The 21,806-nt window shown below is 34.3% G+C and overlaps 3 protein-coding genes across 4 annotated transcripts; all 3 read right to left on the bottom strand.

The window, feature by feature from the left end:
• Nucleotides 1-1,053: 1,053 nt before the first annotated feature.
• LOC132633614 (casparian strip membrane protein 1-like) lies at nt 1,054-2,576 on the bottom strand. The gene is made up of 3 exons (XM_060350148.1): nt 2,108-2,576; nt 1,624-1,747; nt 1,054-1,485 (listed from the first exon to the last, which is right to left on the bottom strand). The coding sequence occupies exons 1-3, from the start codon at nt 2,410-2,412 to the stop codon at nt 1,270-1,272; spliced, it is 645 nt and encodes a 214-aa protein (XP_060206131.1). The 5' UTR covers nt 2,413-2,576; the 3' UTR covers nt 1,054-1,269.
• Nucleotides 2,577-4,782: 2,206 nt separating this feature from the next.
• LOC132629795 (mitochondrial fission protein ELM1-like) lies at nt 4,783-11,710 on the bottom strand. The gene is made up of 11 exons (XM_060345150.1): nt 11,284-11,710; nt 10,188-10,353; nt 10,033-10,099; nt 9,082-9,178; nt 8,118-8,267; nt 7,895-8,021; nt 6,916-7,028; nt 6,781-6,844; nt 5,894-5,987; nt 5,693-5,801; nt 4,783-5,128 (listed from the first exon to the last, which is right to left on the bottom strand). Exons 1-11 carry the CDS (start codon nt 11,392-11,394, stop codon nt 5,027-5,029), a joined length of 1,200 nt encoding a protein of 399 aa, XP_060201133.1. The 5' UTR covers nt 11,395-11,710; the 3' UTR covers nt 4,783-5,026.
• Nucleotides 10,215-18,365, bottom strand: LOC132629794 (nuclear intron maturase 4, mitochondrial). 2 transcript variants are annotated; one of them, XR_009578435.1, is made up of 4 exons: nt 17,990-18,365; nt 14,123-16,820; nt 10,437-10,543; nt 10,215-10,353 (listed from the first exon to the last, which is right to left on the bottom strand). XR_009578435.1 is itself a non-coding variant. In XM_060345149.1 (2 exons), exons 1-2 carry the CDS (start codon nt 18,048-18,050, stop codon nt 14,389-14,391), a joined length of 2,493 nt encoding a protein of 830 aa, XP_060201132.1. In that variant the 5' UTR covers nt 18,051-18,365; the 3' UTR covers nt 14,065-14,388. The 2 variants fall into 2 exon arrangements, 1 of the variants encoding a protein (XP_060201132.1); XM_060345149.1 differs by lacking the exons at nt 10,215-10,353; nt 10,437-10,543 and having other exon boundaries at nt 14,065-16,820.
• Between the last annotated feature and the right edge of the window lie 3,441 nt (nt 18,366-21,806).

Here is a 21,806-nt window from a genome sequence, read left to right as displayed (position 1 = left end):
TTTTTGTTTTCTTGTTCATTCCGAAATTTAATTGGTATGCATTTTTAAAAAATTTGGTATTCAAAATTTATAAAGAAAATACCAACATACCGAATATCTTACCAAAGTTATAGTTACATAGACAATCCAAATATATTAGTATTATAATACTAACAAATATATAAACTAGTATTATTACAAAACTAACTGATTGAAATGTCTTTTTGTGTAATTCATTTACGAATGTGATTGCTTATACTTTCTTTTGAATACTTTTACATGTATGAGGTGTTAGTACGATATAATTGAGACGTTTCTTGAATAGCCGAAGTCATAATTCTCTACGAAATAAGTATATGTAAGTCGAAGTCGAACAAACTGTGGTTACCGATTTATCATACCGTGAAATACCGAAACCAAACTTAAATATACCGAACCAAGGGTACGGTAATGGTATAGTATTTTTAGAAACCGTAACCGAAATTACCATACTGAAATTTTAAATACCGTACCATATCTTCTCCTAATAGTAAGTAAGCATTTGGACATGAATTTAGTTATATTTAAAAAGAAATAGTGTCTGAAATTGAAGTTGAAAAATGACGTTTGAAATTTAAGAATCGTATTTGGATATGCATTTTATTTGAAAAATATTTGACGTTTTGTGAATGAGAAAAAAAATTACTTGAAAAACTTATCAAAACCATCAAATTTGAAACACTCATCTTCAAAGCTAACAAAAATCATTCTTTGAAAATATTTTTAGAAATAAAGGAAAAGAATTCATATCTAAACATATTTTAAAATGTAACTATTAAAAGACAAATTAAAATTACATATAAAAGTTCATATTTTGTATTTTGATGCAATTATTACATTTTAATTTACAAATAATACTATCTATGTACCCAAATGAGATATTAGGAGAACTTGTGTAGTATAGGTGTTTGCAACAAGTTAAATAGATATTGTGAAAAATGAAATAGTATATAATGTAATTTATAATATAGGGAGAAAAAGTACAAGACAATTAGAATGAGAAAATAACACATCAGAATATAATTTCTCATAAATCACCAATTGTAATACACAATTGTTTTCTCTCCCTTTTTAATGAAAAACTACAGACACCAACACAACAATACAAGCACACTCCCCCTCCCCCAAAATGAACATAATAAAAACATTACAAGAAAATGTCACTTTTACAAAGGGATAAATTACAAAAATAACAAGAAGGAAATACAAATATTAACGCGAATTACAATTTTTTTAATCATTTCTTCTTCGTTAACGTCTCTTAAGAGCAATAGCAGACAGAACAATCAAGATCAATAAGATCACGACAGTGATAAAGCCAGCCACTACTGCTGCACTAGTCATTTCGCAGAAATCACCAAATTGGTTGCAAAATGCCAACCAATTAGCATCTTCATTACCATTGTGGGCTAAATACACTATGGCCGCTGAAGCTCCTGCTGCTGACGTTGCCAAAGTGACCATAGCCTGAAAATATGCATAATATTAATAAAAATTAGATGTTCATAATATAAAATTTTGGGTTCTAGCACAAAATTTAAATAGTTGATATATTATTGGCGGTTCATATGATGATATTACGTTTATATGGCTATTAATTCTTACAGTGTCAAATATGATGAGGAACAGTCTTGGAGCAACGACATGAGAGCGTGCAATGCACACTATAGAGAATGGTATGGAGAGGACTAGGAAGGCAACCACTAGTGCCATGGCTATCACAAAGAACCTGCAAAATACATGCAACAAATTAAACACTAGTACTGAAACTATACATGCATATATTTGCACAAATAGCCATTAGCCAGCATTTTTCTTTTATCTGGCTGATTTTCAAATGCTGATCATTGGATGTAGAAGCAACAGAAAAATTATGACAAAAAAAAAAAAAAAAATCCTCTTTTTTATTACCAAAGGTTTCTAGATTTTTAATTAGAGGTCTCATATTCAAGTCCTGAAAATTGATAGTCATATTGTATATATACATAAGTTTAAGTTGTGTACACCATAATTCACCTAAAGGATATTTACACGTTAGCCTCTTTAAGATGTAGAACTTGAAATCTTGAAAAATAAGATAGGTACTTACTGAAAAGTAGGAAGATCGTCATAGCCAGCTTCGAATTGAAAGAACTGAGTAAAGAAAGGAAGAGTTTCTCCAGCAGTTCCCATGCCAGCAGCAGCACCAATGGCAGTAGCAACAGCTGCAATTCTCAAGATTAGATCAAAAATAGCAATGCCTCTCTTGTAATTACCAGCTCTTTTATTTGCAACTATAGGCACACTTGATGAAATAGCATGAGATAGTGATCCCAAAAGTGGGGCTTTTCCTAATTTCCTTTCTAATTTGCTGCTCTCTCCCATCTCAATCTTGGTTGACTCACTTTTCTCCATTTTGATTTTTTTTTTTTAAAACAAAGAAACTAAAGAAGGATTTCAAAGAAACTTGAATAAGCTTGTGGGATGCTTTTGTTTTCTTGATTGCTCAATGCTTATGATTTGCTTGCTTGTGATGAGAATGACAAGATGGATTAGACCTTATATAGTGTTAAAATGAATTAAATTATTAGGAGAATAATTATCATTATGGGCTAATGGAGCTAGCAAGGAGGTTGGTTTTTAATTCTTTTAAGTACAATATAGAATTTGACAATGGTATCATTTAAACCAATTCATTTTTATTTTAGTAACACTATTTTCTTAGCTAAAAAGGAGCAAGAAGAGTGGTTGTTCAATTCTATTAGCAAAGGAGGGTGGTTGTTTATTCTGCTAAGTATCTCGAATTTGGTAATGGATTTTTTAAAATCAATCCATCTTTTGTTTAGCTAAAAAGGAGCAAGAAGAGTGGTTGTTCAATTAGCTAGCAAGCACATGAATATGGTAGTTTATTAGTGGTAAATCAAGTTTTAAATCAGAAAACAAAAATGGTGATCGATGGGGCAGATAGAACGAGAATGATTGGTGGACCAAGTATGAAATTATTTGGAAAATCATATCATATTACCTAATCTTATTATTATAGTCCTTTGACTACCATTGTTACAATTAATTAAATAGAAAACATATTTTTCAAATATTAAGAATAACTTTTTTGCATGGATGAGTCAATTTGAGATTAATTTATTCCCATGAGTTGACAACTAAACAACGAACTTTTCCCCCTAATCCATTACGCAAATTAGTTGAGATCATTAGTCCAAACAAAAGAAGCTTCTTAATAAACTAATGGAAGTTGGATCATCGGGATATTTGACTTTCATAAGTTCACGATTCATTTTTTTCTTAACGGGACTATTTTTATAATTGAGAAATTTCTCAAGCCAGTTTAAAATTAGGTATCAGGCTTTTGGCGTTTAATCACACATCACGTGTTGCATTCTTACTAGAGTAAAATCCACAAAGAGCGAGTTTTCAATCATGTTAATTGAAAAATAAATATTGTCACGACGTTTCGATTTTTTTTTTTTTTTAATGACATGGGAACCCGCAGTTGCTATCCTTCGGGTGCGCACAGGATAAACCCAGCTCCTGTGCAATAGCTCGCAAACCACACAGCAGAGATAACCCGCACTAGGCAAGCCCTGTGCGATAAGCTCGACCCAGAAGGCAAATCCTCTGCTGTTGTAGACAGGGGGTTTCGAACCTGAGACCTCCACAGGATAAACCCAGCTCCTGTGCAATATCTCGCAAACCACACAGCAGAGATAACTCGCACTAGGCAAGCCCTATGCGATGAGCTCGACCCAAAAGGCAAATCCCTTGCTGTTATAGGCAGGGGGTTTCGAACCTGAGACCTTCATTATCAAAGCCCCATGCTTAACCAACTGAGCCACCCTTGCGGGTAGGAAGTTTCGAATTATACAGGTGAAACTCTAGGACATTATCATAGAATTTTGCTTGTGGAATTCGAAACTTCATGACATTGGTTATTTCTTAAAGACATGACCGGGAAGTGATCAGTGAGCACTATTTTTATTTCTCTTACCACTACACCAAAATCCTAAGGCTTATGAACCAGTTTGTGACACATAATCTACACATCACGTGTCGCGCTCTTACCACTAGACCAAAATCGTCAGGTATCTGAATCATACAATTCTGAGGATTCTGCTTTTCACTTGCTCCCACCGGCCAGCTGATGGAGATAAAATGACTACCGGAGATATTCATGTTACTTCGTCTGCACTGCTTTGTACACGAATGCGTGAGTTTTACCGAATACTTAGTAAATTATAGACCACTTCAAATCAATCCTAGAGCTTAAGTCTTTAAGTAGGTTATCTCAAGTATTTTAGTCTTCTTTTTTCTGTTTAGTTTTCTTAGAACCAACAGATACAAGCAGAAATACTGTTCAATCATAGTGTATCGTGTTTTAGAATTAAAATGATGAATTTAATGAGAGGCAACATTTCTTAGTTAAGCCTTTTTTATTTATATACTCTATTATTTTCGAGTCATGGTTAGCATAGACCTTTAATGGAAAATGAATTTATCGTATGTTGACCCATTGGGCCGAGAAAATATTAATTTCAGATAATACTAGGTTGGACTACTGTCTAATTGAATTAATATTCTTTTCTTGACCTGCGGTGACTGAATAAATTAGTATACTTAGTAAAACACTGTGTTTTGTAATGTGAAATAGATGCAGTTGCAAGGGTTGAAATGAAAAGAGGGGTAATGAACTATGTTTCTCGGACTCTTTAAAAGTGCCGCTGGCTTCGTGTCGGATCCTTCAAAAGTCATGCATTTTTGGAGAGTCCGAGCAACCCAACGAATGAATATATTTCTTATGAAGTGAAAAGGGAAGTGGAGAGGTACCTTACTACTACACTAATCCTTCTAAAACTGGACAGAAGAAGTAAACAACCAAACAACCAAAATGAGAAGAATTGATACTTCTCCTCATGGTAGAAAATCAACAAATTCCCTCTACTCCATTTCCTATACAGGGGCTAAAACTGGTAAATATGCCTGAATCCAGATAAATACTATAGTTGAGAAGAAATTATGATGGCAATCTCCATCCACGTTTGGCCAGTGCTTTAATCACCTGAGCAGCTGCCTCCTTGGTATCATTCAGGGGACTATAGCTCCAACTTTCAGATATCTATAAAATAAGAAGATGAAGTCAAAACTCTTGATTCCAGGCATTATGCGTTACTATTGTATTCACTTGAATTCAAAATGAAAGACGGGACATTATTAGTCCAAAAGAAGGGTTGCAGCAAGAGAAGATATTTGTCAAATGGCACACAAAATTATTGCACTTCCAATTGTATTTCAATACTTGCAGCAAGAGAAGATATTTGTCAAATGGCACACAAAATTGTTGCACTTCCAATTGTATTTCAATATTTGCAGCAAGAGAAGATATTTGTCAAATGGCACACAAAATTATTGCACTTCCAATTGTATTTCAACACTATATAGTGCTATCAGTAGTTCTAGAAATTAAATAGTGCCTACCGCCTAATGCAAACAACAGATAAAAGAAACGGAGTGGGACGAGTAGAGAAGGATATTGCAGAGTTATCTTCCCGCGAACCAATATCTATCAGTATGTCATTTCTAGCCATGCAAAAACTCAATGGAGGAGAATGAAGCTAGAGGTGTGACGTTATTCTTATGTCTAGTAGGAGCCTAGAATATAAATTAATACAACTCCACTCACATCTTCTTCTCCAGTGAATGGTCGAACCACCCCTCGATTTTTCAAGGATTGATGGAAGTCTCTGAATTTCCATGTACATCGCTCAGCACCAATTACATAAACAGGTTTCCTGAACCTTAAAACTTTTTAGATGAAATGCTAACGAAAAGGAGAAAATGAGGGACAGTGAATTGACAAGAGTCAATATAAAGGCCAACTTACCCAGTACTGCAAGCCTCACTTAGCATACTAACTGAGTCAGCAGTGATAACAAAAGCATCTGCAAAAGCCAAATGTCCCATATGTGGATTTGGACCTGAAGGGTATTCATGTAAAAAGGTTGTATACATCATGTCAGGCATCAGCAGGAAATACAACTAGATAAACTATTCAGAATAACTCTGTCAAAGTAGGGATCTAGTAGCTCAGTTGGTTGGCTACCTGAACTTTCACCTTGTTGGTGAGGGTTCGAATCCCCACGTTGTAATCCCCTCCCCCATTTCCCCTTCCCCTACCACCAATGTAATTAAAAAAAAACTCTGTCAAATGGGCGAGAATTGAAGTGTCAGCAATATCCCCACTTTGAGGCAAAAAGATAGTATCTCTCGGAACATCCTATCCTTGCTTTATTTTCTTGTTAGCCGGGTGCACTTTTTGCCAGAAGATAATTTCTCTCAATATTTCAAACCATACAAGGGAAACTATAAGATTGTTCTATCCAGTGGCTTCCATCTATATATAGGAGGAAATACAAGTAAAAGATTTCATAACAAAGATAGACCATGCAGTCCTCTTCTTTTATGTGGAGTGGGCAGAGGAAGAAGAAAGAGAAGTTATGCAGTTTGCTCGATGAAAACCATAGAAGAACCTCTGACAGGGGCATAAACCAAATAAACTTCTTTTTTCCTGAGCATCCTTTTCCTTATATAGCAAATAATATCCCCATTTCTTTGTTGAATCTCTATATAAGATCTGCTGAGGAACAATTAAATTTGACATCATCAAAAATCTAACTTCTGCTACTTGTTTCTTTTTTATGTTTATTTTCTCATTGAAGAGACAGTTCTCTTCTGCGAGGGAAAGGAATACAAACATTGCGCCAACATTACCTTCACCATTCCAAATGTGAACTTTGGGATGATTTCCAAGTTCTTCCCATATGATGTCTGAGACCTGTTAACTACAATATCAGCAACCAATCACCAGAAGGGAAATTGGCAGATGAAACTGATGAAATCATATACCTTACAAGGAGTTCTACGAGAAAAAGATACTCTGATGCTCCCACAGGTTGGAACAATATTCAGCAGCAAGGCTGTTAGCTCCAGCGCTAGGTCTGTACCATATTTACAATGCCCTGGAAAGAAAAGACTTGTGAGCCAAAAAGGAAAATAACTAGTTTAAGAAGTTGTAATAAACTGTGCTGTTCCACAAGAAGAATTAGAATCAGATTTATTATGCCAAAGGTATATCACAGTCATCATCAAGAACCGACTCGAAGGCTGATCTATACAACTATGCCTTCACCGATAAACAAAGTTATTGACATTTCAGCCATTTAAAATGCAACAGCGCTTATTTTCCGAAACACTTATAATGTATAAATGCTAGAAAAGCACTGAGACTCAGAGTGTAATTACTACTTCTGCTCAGAGGAAAAAGTATTTTAATAGATGTAAAATTATTTACCCAAAAATGATTAGGCAAGCACCATTCTGTAAGGTGAAGTGCTTTAGAAAGAATGAGAGCATACAAGTATGTATATACTCAACAATATCTAAACCATCCTTTCCCTTTCCCTTCAGATCATATTGTACAAATAAATAAGATCGCCATGGTGTCTGTTTAAAAATAATGATCAGCCATGGTATCTGTTAAAAGAAAATCAGTCATGGTGTCCGTTAAAAAAATGATCAGCCATAAATAGATGACATAAAATCCAGAGTCCTCAACAAGACAATAAGAAGAAGGCAACCGATAACTGGTTTTAAATAACCAAGCAAGGGAACTCGAAGAACTTAGGGCTAAACAACAGACAGTGTATAAATACAGTCATTTCCTATAGTAACATATGATGCCAAATTGTGGCTAAAGCACATTCACCTGGCTAGTTTATTGCTTAACATTTACACGAGCATTAAAGACTGGCAGCCAAAATGCCAATCACCTCCAACAAAATAAACAAAGCACAGTATAGGAAAAAGACTTTTATATGCAAACTACCTGTAGGCCCTCCAACATTAACCACAAGCAAAGGTCTCGGTAAATTTGCTAACTCATCATGCCAAGTGTAAGCTGCCTCCTTCAGCGCATCAGAATCGACTTGATGAAGGGCTCCAACAGTCAATATCTGCCTCAAAATTCTCAGTGAAGATGTCTATAAAATGTGGAGGTGGTAAAGAACTCCAAGGTTTTGCAAGCAAGATGTTTCAAGAAATTTGCATACCACGTGTCTCTCAGGAGATGTGCGAGGTGTTATCCACCTTTGAAGAAGCCAAGGAACTTGTTTTTGTCCCTCAGGTGTCAAAGGATAATAATCATGACGAGGTGTGATCACTAGGTCAAACCTATTTAAACGTGACCTGGGATGTTGAATCTGAAAATACAACACAACAGAATTTTACCATTTTTAACTAACACTATATGTTATTAGCATACTTTCATTCTAATACTCCTTTGGAACTCCAAACACGGAAGGAAAAAACAAATATGAAGGAAATTCCAAACAACATTGGCATGGAGAGAGGGCTTTTGGTATTAATGTTAAAGGTTTATATCATCCCGAATACACGAAAAAAACTAAAACAATTTATTTAGGAGATTACTTGTCACATGATATCCCTCCCTCCCTTCCACTCTGTGTGTGTGACATGACCAACGTGAATACTACTATCTACTGAATCTAATGTGCCAACAATTAAAAGCGATGATTATTCAATCTCGAAGGTGCAGGAGAATTGTTAGTAGAGATTAATAAAATTCACATTAAAGAACTAGAAATTTGATTCAACAAACTGTGGGCAGCCCAAAACCGACATAGAGTCCCAAAAGGAAATGGACCGCCAGATTGAAATTGTGCTTACACTCAAAATTAAGCTTCGCTTGTCTCTGACCTCCAGTGTTTGGAAGACACAGATCCTAATTAAACTGTTAAAGAGAAAATTATATATGGGTGGCATGACCTCACAATTGTTGGAAGCTTTTCAAACTTTGTAGGACTATGTCAATTAAAATGAAGAGCCCAAGAAAAAGAGGAACGTCAGACGCACTAATATATTGGCTATTCAAGAGAAAAACATTCAGCAAAACTAAAGAAGTAGCATTCTTAATTCATCTATGCAAATATGTATTTCCATCACTGGGTTAGAAAGTTCTGATATATCATACAACAAAGCTTAGTTTTGTCAAACCTGCACAGTGAAAACATATTCTGGAGCTAACTGTTTTATTGAGCTTGAAATGGAGATGGTATCACGACCTGATGCAACTACTAATGATGGACCATCCCTAAATTTTGATAAAGCGAAATAGAAAGATCAGATGTAATGTTAACATCCAAAAGCAAGACTCGAGCCAACACTACCTAAAAGCCCCAATTCATGTTCAGCTTCCGCTTCAGTACGATTTAAGATGACTAACATCTTCAAACCTATAGTCAACAATGAAGTTCAACAACTTCATTGCCTTTCTAGGTGCTGCTGTCTAATCAAATTTTCATTAAAATTTTAAAAAAGAATGATGTTCAACAGCAAAACAAAAATGATGAAACAAAATGAGAAGTGCTTAAACCAGATGCACATAGAAGCCCAAACTATACTGCCTAGCTGCTAATAGAATTTGCAGTGTCATTAAAAGCTATCATTTAAAGTGATAAAGCGATGTGAAGCGAGGGATCATCACTTCATGGGTGAAGTCATGCGCTTCAAACAATGAGGCGCAATGTGATTCCAACGAGAAGCAATAGGTTCTTAAAATTTCAACTTTAAGGAGTAAAATTAATACTGGCATTATTGTCTATTGGACACCGACATTAGTTATTTTAATTGTAACTTTATTATTAAAGAACTACCTTCATATATTTTGGTAGTTATAATTTTCAGTAAATTGTGCGCTTCACTTCTCGTTTTCCGCTTCAACTCGCATTTACTTATTAACTTTTTGGCGCTTTTCGCTTTAAAAAATAATGATCAAGGAACTACTAATGTGGTCACTACAGGGAAAAAAAATTAAATCCACCATTTTCTGATTATTTCATTGCTTTAATACCACCGGATTAATAGCTTAAAATACATCATTTGGATCATAGAATGCATTGTGATGCACAAAAAAGAGGAACATAAATATACTATAACAAAACATACTTGGCAAATGCTTCACGGGATAGTGTTGCAATATGTTTTGCATTAGCTTCTATGATATCTGAAGAAACTGCATGAGCACCAGCAAAACAAAATTATTTGATATATAATATTAAGATGGTTTTTCAGTATGAATGAACTTGCAGAATCCATAGTACCCTGTCTTTCAGCAGGAAGAGGCATCAACTTCTGTCCTCTGACTGCTATTTGAGTTGGAAGTGAATCTCCATAAATCAACTTTCCGACATTTTCTAACCTTTTGTGGAGAGAAACAGGCAACCACTGAAGTTGCTTGTGAATACCTCCTTTTGGCCTAATAACTCGCTGCACAATAATGAGCAAAACAATTGCAAACACCGGATGAAAAATGATTACACATTAAACAACTATGCCAATCAGGAACTTACATGATGTAGAGAACTAATAGTGTAGTTAATTTTCTTTCAAATTCCAATCCAACGAAGAAAATTGTGCTCTTTTTTTCCCGGCATAACATGGTCCATTTGCAAACATACTGCAGAAATAGAACCCCTTATATCATGTCTTCTCTAAATTCGATTGGACGTAGGGTGTGTTCGGTATAGAGGAAAACAGAAAATGTTTTCCAATTTTCCCATGTCCGTTTAGTCAATATGTTTTGGAAAATATTTTCCATAGGAAAATAAGTTCCTTAAAAATTAGGAAAACGACTTTCCTAGTGGAAGTAGGGAAAACAAGTTCCACAAGTGACATTTCACATTGATTGTGTCCTCCCCACCCTCGAACACACCTCATGTTCTCCCCATCCCCACCACCCCATACTCCTACCCCCCACCCCGATCTCCCATAGTATTTGTCTAGATTATATACGAATGCATCTAGGATAATATTTTTTGCTTATGTGCCGAACACAAGAAAATAAGTAAGAAACCCACTTATCTTTCTGGAAAACATTTTTCATAGAAAACATATTCCTTCATACCGAACACATCCATACACTATACTAGAAATGTACTCCAGCAACTTGCAATCTCTAACTCCATAAAAGTTAATCCAAAAACAAAAAACAAAAAAGTACCAGTTTCAAAAAGAAAAAGTTGGTCAAAAAAAAGTTTGAGGTGTTTCTTTGAATCAGCATACTCAAATTACAGACGACAAGTATGGACAAACAGCACTCCAAAAGAAGCATTAAACACCAAGAAACAAGAATAACACTAACACCAATAGCTAAAAATTTGAACTTTAGCTGGAACAAAGAGATATGTGCATACATACATGTAGTGTTTGTAGATGGGATAAACCCAGAGCTCGAACCAAACCGAAGCACTGATTTTCTGCACCGGCGACCCCATTTCCTATTATAATTACTCTGCTAATGCTTCGCATTTTTTGGCCCAACAATTCCACAACTGCAGAGGTCCTATGTCGCTATTAAGTGGTAAGTCTCACTTCGATTATGACCATCAATGCACTTTTTACCCTTTTTTCTATTTATTTGAAATTAATTCTTTGTTGGTATGGCTCATATGTCTGGTATTTTCTTTAAAATGTGATTCCATTGATGGAATTTGATATGAGACGAATAATCTTGATGAGATTGATATTTTATTTTTTTTTTCTTAAAACATATTGATTTGAACCTAACATGTTGTCGTCAGACCTCATATTTTACTTTATTTTTGACAATAAATAACTTTACTATATTAATGCATAAACGGTCTATGAGTCACGATTCAATTAGGAGAAACAGAAAATTAAATGACCTTTTGTAATAAGAATAGAGAATTTGGCTAAATTGTGTGTTATCATATTTCAAGATCTAAAACTATGCACAATATGTACATCTTCAAGTGAACTCATAAGCTTTTAAATATCTTCACAAACAGTGTCTATCTACCATGAAGCTACACTTCTTTTTAGTATCATATCTACCACATTTTTGGCATCAGACAAGATTTATACCTTTGCCCATTCATTTTTCATAGTAATTTTCAATGTTTCGTGAATTGTTGTGATGGTTTTCCCAATAAATTGAATTGGGGTACCAAAGGCTTGAAGCAAATGACCTCTTCAAGTGAGCTCATAAGCTTCCAAATATCTTCACAAACAGTGTCTATCTATTATGAAGCTACACTTCTTTTCAGTATCATATCTATCACATTTTTGGCATCAGACAAGATTTATACCTTTGCTCATTCATTTTTCATAGAAGTTTTCAATGTTTCATGAATTGTTGTGATGGTTTTCCCAATAAATTGAATTGGAGTACCAAAGGCTTGAAGCAAATGACCATAGTTATTAATAGCCGTCAATCCAATGCTTGTCATCTTCTTCTCATTTTGTAAACTAGCATTCGCAAAAATAATAACACTGTCTTGTGTCATAATAATATTTCTATCATTAGTACAATCGAATACACGTCTAAAAGAAATAGTAAGATAATTGTTTTTATATCTATGAAAATAAAAGAGTGTCTTGTTTACGATTGTAGTAGGTTCAGAAATATCTTCATTAAAGCTCATTGAGTTTCTTGCCTTCCACTTTGCATCATAGAAACACTTAATTTAGCAAGATCAATAGATGAGGATATTGAGTAGCATTAACATAAGTATCATTCCACCATCTAAAAAAATTCATTTTATTTTCTATATTAGACCAATTAACAGGACAGATTCTCCAAACCAGTTGTGCTTAAGGGCATCTAAAAAGCATAGGATCAATTGTTTCACTTTCTATACCACAAATTTTACACACATCACAAATATGTCTTAATCTTTTTGAAACAATATGATTAACAGGTAGCATATTCATAATACATTTTTTAATAAAGTGTTTCTATTTGTTTTTAAAATTCACAGACCATAAAAAATTTCAGAATGTTTTGAAAATATTGATAACTTGACGTCTACCATTGCTAGCTTCTCGACATCTTATGATTTCTCTAGCTAAATGGTATCCCGACTTTACCTCATAATTGTCATAATGTCTTAATTTTGTCCGACGACCTGATGATAGAAATTAAAATAGTTACTTGTGCTTGAATATCGTCCGTGTGTTACTGTGGTTTATAAGGTCATTTAACGCTATATCCATTTGAGCATGAAAATGACTTGGTTTGAAATTACTAGAGTCGAGAATTCAAGGATCCGTCCGAACTTTAATATTTTCTCCGGATCCCTTACTCTATTTAATAGTACCTTTTCCTAAAAGATCTCTAACCAAATAATACTCTTTCATAACGCGTTGCTTTGAGGAAAGATGTATGTTGGAAAAATTTACTTTTGAAAATTTTAAAAAATAGAAAATCTTCTTGAGCCAAAATTCGCCAAGCGAGTTTCACCGATAAAGCTTTGATTAAAATATTTTAACACTAAATTCTATACCCCCTTTCGATTTTGCTAAACAAACGTTCCCCCATTTTCCAAAATGCATTTCCTCCTATCCTCATCATGCCCCCACCAGAAGTTAGAGATTTAGTATTTTTTCTTTAGAATCTCTTAATTGTCCCAGAGCAACTGGAAAGAGAAATACTAAACAATAATTGGGTTCAAATATAGAATACCTATCCAGAAAATAAATTAATATTTTATTAATTTTCCTTCTGACTTGCCAGCATTCGCAATTTCTTCAGCAAAATCAATACTTTTTGTTAAGTACACATAATAACTCTTTTCAATTTCTTCATTTACTTTTCTCACAAATTTAACAATTTCAATTAGATAGTGGATTCTTAAAGATTATTCATTTCCCCATAATAAATGTTTGATGTTCTATTTAATTGTTATTAAACTTCAAGATAGTAAATCTTTTTTACGGGGAAAAGATAGAAATTTGATGAAAAATTAGAGGTAACCCAGCTCTTTAAACTATTTTGGGTCTGTATAATTTTTTTGATAAAATTGTAACTTTGTGATACATATAGTAATTTTTTAGTAGTTATAAGAAAACTTTTGTCGAAGAATTAAAGTTAATTATAACTTAGAAATATTTTTTTGTTTGCGAGAAAATGTAGTTCTGAAAAGTGAAGATACAAGAAAATAATGTGACAGCCTAAACTGATAGCAGGAATATAGACTTCATTCAGCATTCAGGGTGTAGGTACAATTAAATTTACCTTCACAGTAGTTTCTTTGAACTGTGTTTTTCAGTATCAGAACATACAACTTTCATGGAACTTTGAGGTTTTAGCATGCTTTGCCATAGCCAAATTTGAAGATCGTGATTTGGACATTTCTGAAGTCATATAACATTAAAGACTCCCGTAATAATGATGGATTACTTCAAAAAGATTACATGGTTTCTCCGTCTTTCTGTCTTCTCCAATCCATCTACTCCTCCAACTATTGAGCAGTCACGCGACAGAAAATTTGCCACTTTACATCAAGGGAGGTTGTCTCCTTTCCAAGCACCGAAATTAATAGATTGAAGCGAAATGTTACCGAGAAGTACATCCTTCAGATGATGTTTACACAACCCAAGTCGCCTTCTACGTAAACTGGGATGGATACAGCTAGAAAATCCAGTCTTCCAACCAGGGAATCTTTGTCTTTCCATCACGTGAAGAGTGTACACACGAGGAGCTGCAGCTGAGCATCCTATAACGAAGCAATTACAAGGACGTGACTGACTCACCATTCTTGCTAAAGAGAATAAACATATTCCACTGTATGTTATTCCATACATTAAGGCATCATTATCAACACCTTCGGGATTTGTTGTTTCATTGGTTATTATGTCAAGCTCCATATCTTCAGTTGCAGGAATTCTACGTAATTCAAAATCAAACTTCTTCTCTATCTCAGTCTCATATATCCTATACTTCATTGCGAGAGTTCTGATGCAAGACAACCTTACTTGATTGCAAATAATGAGTTTTACCTCATTAAAGTTGTCACACTCAGTGTACCATCTAAGCCATCGGCAGATTAAACCTGCATACCAGTCAACTATTTCATTGTCATCCCAAAAGACTAGCAGATGACATGGCCGGGGATATCCTTCGGAATTTGTCAATCCATATCGAAAAAGTCGCTTCTTTATGATGCTGATTGGAGCTATGATCTGCGTCACTAATGACGAGGAGTTGGAGTTTGGCAACAGTGCAAGAGTCGAAGCTGTCTCAGAAGTTATATATTCCTGAACACGCTTCTGGAACTCATAGTACGAATCTCTTAGATCTTGAGGCAGAGCTGGTTCGACAATATGCTTAGATAAGATAACATCCTCATTAGTTTCGTATTTAACATTTTTATTTTGCATCCAAACTTTTAGTAAGACTTTGTACCAATGATCCGTTTCCATCCCATCTTTTCTAAAACACGAAATTTGGCTTAAAAGGGAGCTACCATCAGAGAGATGCTTAATCTCTGATTCTTTTACCTTCTTCAGCCCATGACCCAACCATTTCTTGCCAATTCTTGCTGTCCCGGTGTCCCACGAGTGCTCCTTCTGTGAAGCAAATAATTTTACCTTTTCCTTCAATTTGTGAACAGCCTTTACAGCTGGACTCTCTTTCAGGCTTCTTTTAACTACACTACCCAAAAAGCGAATTCCAGTAGGTCCATCGCATGGAAAAACATCGGTTTCATTTTCAAATTCTAAATGAAGAGAATTCTTAAAGTAATTTTCAGTTTCGGACTTGATAGCAACAGCCACTTCTTTGGGACCCGAGATGGCAATAAGGATCTCATCCATGAAGCGGCAACAATGTACCCTAATTTCATCATGGCATTCTTGAGAACCATTACCAGATATCTGTTTCCTAAACCAACTGCGTAGCACAGAGTGGGGCCCACTTTCTTCAGTGCTTGAACCTTTATCAATAACTTCGTATCTCATTGAAAGCCTGTACATTTCACGGTCAAATAGATCAAGATATATGTTCATTAAAATTGGAGACAATGTTCCTTCTTGTGGGAGACCATGTCCTTTTGGAAAACCCCCGAATTCTAAATTCAATACCCCAGTGTTAGACATACTACATATTATAGAATATAGGAAAGGATCATCTATCTTGTCTTGCATAGTTGAGAAGAGCTTAGCTAGGATTTGATTGTCGAGCTTTTTGCAAACTGGCAAAGTGAACCACCAATTCGGATTAACTATATCTTTGCGAACGTACTTAAGAGCAGATAAATGGCTCCTTCCGCTGCGACAGCCATGTGATATCTTAGAAAAGTGAGGTCGATAGACAACTTCTAATACTATTCTGATTGCTTCCTCAACAACTTTGAGTTTAACATTTGGAAAGACGAGGACTTCTTTCTTTCGGCCCCTTGTTGAGATCGAATATGTGTTAGCACTTACATCAAAATACCCACAATAAAGCTCTTCAGCCATGGCTTCAAAAGGCAAATTCTCACCATCTTCCGACGCTAGATCAACATTAGAACTCAATCGAATACAATCAAAAGCATCACGGAGTGTTTTTGGATTGGCAACCACTTCCTTTATGAGGTTCCGAAACTTTCCATTTACATGATGTTCCTTAACTCTTTTTTTTATGCGTAGTTCAAGTAGTCTTTTATGTTCCACCCGACTCAAAGGTTTAGTCTCATCAAGATTATAAGACTCTTCCACCAAGTTGGCTAAGTTCTGTGCCAACGACACTCCGTTTTTCTTATCCTCACTGACCTTAACATTTATTGACTTCTCAACCGTGGACACAAATTTCTTAGATACTTGAGAATTTTTCTCCTCCAGGTTCAAAGATTCTTGAACCAAACCAGCTAGGTCCTGAGCTAGTTTTACTTTGCCAACTTGATTAGCAGTAGAATAAAGTGAATAACCAAGAAATCTTACAACAGGTCTCCCTGTCACAGTTAACAAAGTATTAAAAACAGATAAATTCTTCCTTACAATTTGCCATATAAGGTACCTAAATGTGCTTAATTTTATAATACAAAAAAATGAAGAGAACTACATCAGACATATAAGCGTGTTTGTATGGCAAGAAAATATTTTTCAAAATGCTATTATTTCCCACTATTTGGTGTTTTAGCCAAAAGGGAGAAAATGCTTTCCTTCACAAATGGGTAGAAGTCATTTCCTTTCAAAACATCCCAACGTTTACTCCATATTACCTGCTTCAACCAACAAAATAGATGCTGTTTTCAATCTTTAGTACCAAAAAAATGTCACCAAGATACTTTTCCCACACTTATCCTCTTCCATATGTCACCTGCTTAATAAATTATACCCAACCAAAAACTAGAAAAAAAAAAAAAAACAGTTTCCTCCATACCCAATGCACCCATAGGATGAGTAACACTTAGGGGTAGAAACAAGCTATCCCAGCATAACTTATCCTGGGATTAGTTACTCCACCCTCCCACAGGGATAAAATAACACTACAATCCCAGGATTAGTTATACCGCGATTTTATCCCAACCAAACGTGGGATAAACTCATCTCAAATATAATCCCGGGATTATTTATCCTTATCCCTCGTACCAAACGAGCCATTAATAGGTATTAGTTATACGCCCTATTCAGTAGTACTCATGCATTAACAAATACCGGTATTATTCCTATTATAATACACCGTATTCGATATTAATTAGAAATTATGCAATGCATCTTATTTAATACAACAAACCAACAGTCAATAAGCAATAATGCCAATATAACTGATTTCATTATTACTAATCAATACTCCCCAATACACCCTATTCAATACTCCCTTCGTCTCAATTTATATGATACCTTTTCGCTTTTCGAGAGTCATTAACTAAACTTTAAAGCTAAATCGGAGTACATTAACTCAAGTATTTTAAGACTATAAACTAGATGAAAAGTAGTATAGGTATCATATCAATTTGGTGAAAAAAGTAGATGTTAAAATGTTGATGAAAGCGAAAAGTATGACATAAATTGGGAGAGTATTCTTATAGACCCTACCCTTAAAACGTTGCAGTGAGAGAATGAAATGATTCTATGAAAATTTACTAAAAAAGGGATTGTATTGTGAAAAGAGCATTACCAATAGAGGAAGAATTGCTAGCGAGAAAGTGGACAAGTGAAGTACATTTATGCACAACCATATTATCATCATCACCTACTCATGAAATTATAGTGAGTGTGATTTAGGAGCTACGACGAGGGTGGCCGCTATAAAACAAAGTCCAGCGTACCACCGCTTATTTTGCTTCAAGTGAGACCTAAAGCCCAGTAAACCCATGGAATAAATGGATAGATGAGCAGGGAGAGTGAGAAACAAAAACAAAGAGGACAAGGGGAAACCAATAAGGGCTCCTTTGGACATGACTTTTTGCCTTTCTAATTTTTTTTTTTTTTTTCCTTTCAAAAATCTGTAAAAGAAGTTTTTCAAGTAAAAAAGAAAAACTCCCTCCCAAGATTTCAATATTTTTTTCGAGTATGTTCAAATACCATTTCAACTTCCAAATACTTTTTTCAAATTAATTTTAAATATATTAATTTTTTTTTAAATATAACTCAATTCATGTTCAAACGCTAACAAAAGTTTATTTAATTTCGAGTTGACTTTTCATTATGGTGTAATTCATACTATTGTTTATCTTTTGATATTTTTCGCATTTATTAACAAAGTGAGAAAAGGCAATTGGAAAAAATTAATATGGAATAACTTTAAGTTGCTCCAAGTAGAATAAAAATATACAATTAACACAAGGGAAATTCTTGAACTATTCAAAATGGGATAACTTTATGGTTGTTCGTTTCTTGTCCAGTACTTTTAGGGTCGTTTGATACGCGGACTAAATTATATCGAGATTATAATCCGTGGGAGATGAGATAAAATAAACTTAAGGTTAATGGTAGAAGGTATGAATTTATCCCAGTGCTTTATTTTATAATCTGTTTGGATAGATTTATACCTTCTATTAAATATGGTACAAAATTAATACCAAATTTTTTGCTGGGATATCCACCTTATACCATGTACCAAATGACCCCTTAAACCTTCAAATTTGTGAGTCTAAAGTTGATTTTGAAGCGACTACACTTAAAAAATAAATTATGAACTTCAGTTATACCGTAAATAGTGATCCTCGCATCAGACATGTGCACTTTAACTACTTACTAACATCTAAGAACACTTCTAAGAGAGAAAATTAGATGGAAGACAGTTATATATTTCTAATCATTTAGGGGTAAACTAGCAAACTATGCCCGTACGATCTACGGAGCCCAACATGATTAATTTGGTTACTTACTTTAGTTAGTCTTTATGATTTGTATATTTTGCAAAGGATATCGCGATTTTCTTTAGTGAGTCTCCATATTTTGTTTCTTTTCTTCTTATTTTCCTCCTTAATTTCTCAATTGTTGTTAAAATTTATCTTATTTTGGTTAAGCCTCTTTTTATATTTAATAAGTTAACACTTCAAATATCTTACATGTCAAGTTTATAATCACAAAATTCAAATGATGTTTTATTATATCATACACATTTTTAATTTAGAACCACAAGATTCAAAAGTCTATCTTTATTTCTTAAACTCCGTGTCCAGTCAAACTTAGACACTTAAATTGAGACAGAGGGAGCATATGTCAAATGAAGAAAATGAAAGAACAATTGAGACATTGCGTTAGATCTAATTAACAAAGAAATTCGTAGAATAAACTCACCAAAATTAATAGTCAAACTCTAATTTAAACAGGAATAATTAAAAGAAAATCTCAAATTCAGAGTACCAACTATATGAACCACCGAGCAGCCCGGAGAAAAATCAAATCGAGCGAGTGAAGACAGGAGAAGTAGAATAAAGGCTGAGAGACCACCAGAATAGTGAAGAAGAAAGGCATTACTCACTTTAGTTAGTTTTTATGATTTGTATATTTTGCAAAGGATACCGCGATTCTCCTTAGTGAGTCTCCATATTTTGTTTATTTTCCTCTTATTTTTCCCCTTAATTTCTCAATTGTTGTTAAAATTTATCTTATTTTGGTTATGTCCGCCTCTTTTTATATTTAGTAAGTTGATAATTCAAATATCCTACATGTCAAGTTTGTAATCACAAGATTCAAAGGATATTTTATTATATTATACACATTTTTAATTTAGTACCACAAGATTCAAAAGTCTATCTTTATTTCTTAAACTTCGTGTCTAGTCAAACTTAGACACTTAAATTGAGATAGAGGGACTATATGCCAAATGACGGAAATGAAAGGACACCGCGGATACGTGGGGACTTAAAAAGTAAGTACACAAGAGGTATAATTAATGTTAAGCTTTTGAAATGTATACATGTTAGTCCCTGCTTAGAGTACAATTTCACGTGCTTACTATAATTGAGTAATAAAATGAAATGTAGAAGTAAAGAGGGGGGGGGGGGGGGGCAAAAAACCAAAAATAAAAACTTTCTAATACTTTTTTTTCAAAAAAAATATTTTTTGTGTGTGGGGGAAGTAAGAAAAAAATAATTCAAAACTTCATTTTGTAGTGGATGGGGGAAGTAAGAAACCAAAATAAAAATAAAAAAAATTCAAAACTTCTTTTCAAGAAAAAACATTTTTTGGGGGGGGGGGGGGGGGTTGGTGGTGTGAAAAAACAAAAAAATTTCAATACTTTTTTTTTAAAACAATTTTTTTTGTGGGAGGAGGGGGGTGGGGGTGGGGAGAGGGGAGGGGTGGGAGGAGGAGGAGTGAGGACCGGTTAAAAAAAATCAATTTTTTTTTGGGGGTGGGGCTGAAAAAAAAATAAAGAAAATCAATACTTTAAAAAAAATAATTGGGGGGGGGGGGGGAGAGGGAGGGGGTGGCCGGTGAAAAAGCAAATAAAATAACAAAAAAAAAAATTGGGCGGGGGGCGGGGGTGGGGTGGAAAAGAAGAAGAGTGGGGACTAGTAAAAAAAAAAATCAAAATTTTTTTTTGGGGGGTGGGGAGGGGGGAGGGGTGATTGCATGGGGAAGGGTTGGGACGAGGAGGGGGAGGTGAAAAAAAATAAAGATTTTTTTTTAAAAAAATTGGGCCCGGGGGTGGGTGGGGGTGGAGGAGGAGGAGGAGGGGATGCTGGTGAAAAAGCAAATAAAAAATATCCAAACTTTTTTTTTGGGGGGGGGGGGGCGGGGAGGGGTGGGAGGAAGAGGAGGGGGGCTGATGGGTTTTTTTGAATTAAGTTGGGATCTTTTTGTATTTTATAAAAGATTAAGAAGTTTGAAAAAATACATTTTGAACCCAATCTTCTTAATCCCAAATTTAATTGAATTTTAATTTGATGTGGTCCCCACAAGTCACATATATTAATTTGACAACTAAAAGGTCACCTTTAGTTAAATCTTCCAAATTAGTTTTATATAATTCAAAATATAACCAAATATTAGATGCATCAATACCAAAGTCTCCATCATAATTATTTATTCAATCCTTTCAACGGGGCATAGTTTGATTTGATTTTTGAAATTTATGGTTTCTACAATAAATTTTAGATATTTTTTGTAGAGCAGATTAAAATGAATTCTAAAATTAAGTAATTTTTAATTATACTCCCTTCGTTCACTTTACTTGTTAACTTTGAACTTTTCACACTGTTTAAGAAATAATAAATAAAGTACATAATTTCTCAATGTGCCCATATTAATTACTGCATATTTTTATTAAATTTGAAAAATAATTTGAAGTGAGTAATTGATATTATGGATAAAAGCAGAAAAAATAAAATTATCTTCTCTTAATATGCTAAAAAGATAAGTAAAAGCGAAAATTTATTTTTGTAATACTGGACAATTAAAAATGATTTTTTTTTGTCGGGACATACTTAAAACGAATTGAGCGATAAATGAAATTATTTGATTTGTAGTAAAGAGTGTAGTTA

The sequence above is a fragment of the Lycium barbarum genome, chromosome 3, assembly GCF_019175385.1.
Source record: "Lycium barbarum isolate Lr01 chromosome 3, ASM1917538v2, whole genome shotgun sequence".
NCBI lineage: Eukaryota > Viridiplantae > Streptophyta > Magnoliopsida > Solanales > Solanaceae > Lycium > Lycium barbarum.
This window is presented reverse-complemented; position numbering and strand designations above follow the sequence as displayed.

Bases quoted from the DNA above. Each gene is read 5' to 3' on its own strand.
- LOC132633614 (XM_060350148.1), bottom strand. From the start codon at position 2,412: ATGGAGAAAAGTGAGTCAACCAAGATTGAGATGGGAGAGAGCAGCAAA. The intron at 1,748-2,107 runs GTAAGTACCTAT...TGTATTTTGCAG, and splicing joins GACGATCTTCCTACTTTTCA to GTTCTTTGTGATAGCCATGG. The intron at 1,486-1,623 runs GTAAGAATTAAT...GCATATTTTCAG, and splicing joins TCCTCATCATATTTGACACT to GCTATGGTCACTTTGGCAAC.
- LOC132629794 (XM_060345149.1), bottom strand. From the start codon at position 18,050: ATGGTTGTGCATAAATGTACTTCACTTGTCCACTTTCTCGCTAGCAAT. The intron at 16,821-17,989 runs GTAATGCTCTTT...TAACTGTGACAG, and splicing joins TAGCAATTCTTCCTCTATTG to GGAGACCTGTTGTAAGATTT.
- LOC132629795 (XM_060345150.1), bottom strand. From the start codon at position 11,394: ATGCGAAGCATTAGCAGAGTAATTATAATAGGAAATGGGGTCGCCGGT. The intron at 8,268-9,081 runs GTTTGACAAAAC...TTGTATTTTCAG, and splicing joins AATATGTTTTCACTGTGCAG to ATTCAACATCCCAGGTCACG. The intron at 5,802-5,893 runs GTAAGTTGGCCT...TTTAAGGTTCAG, and splicing joins AGTGAGGCTTGCAGTACTGG to GAAACCTGTTTATGTAATTG.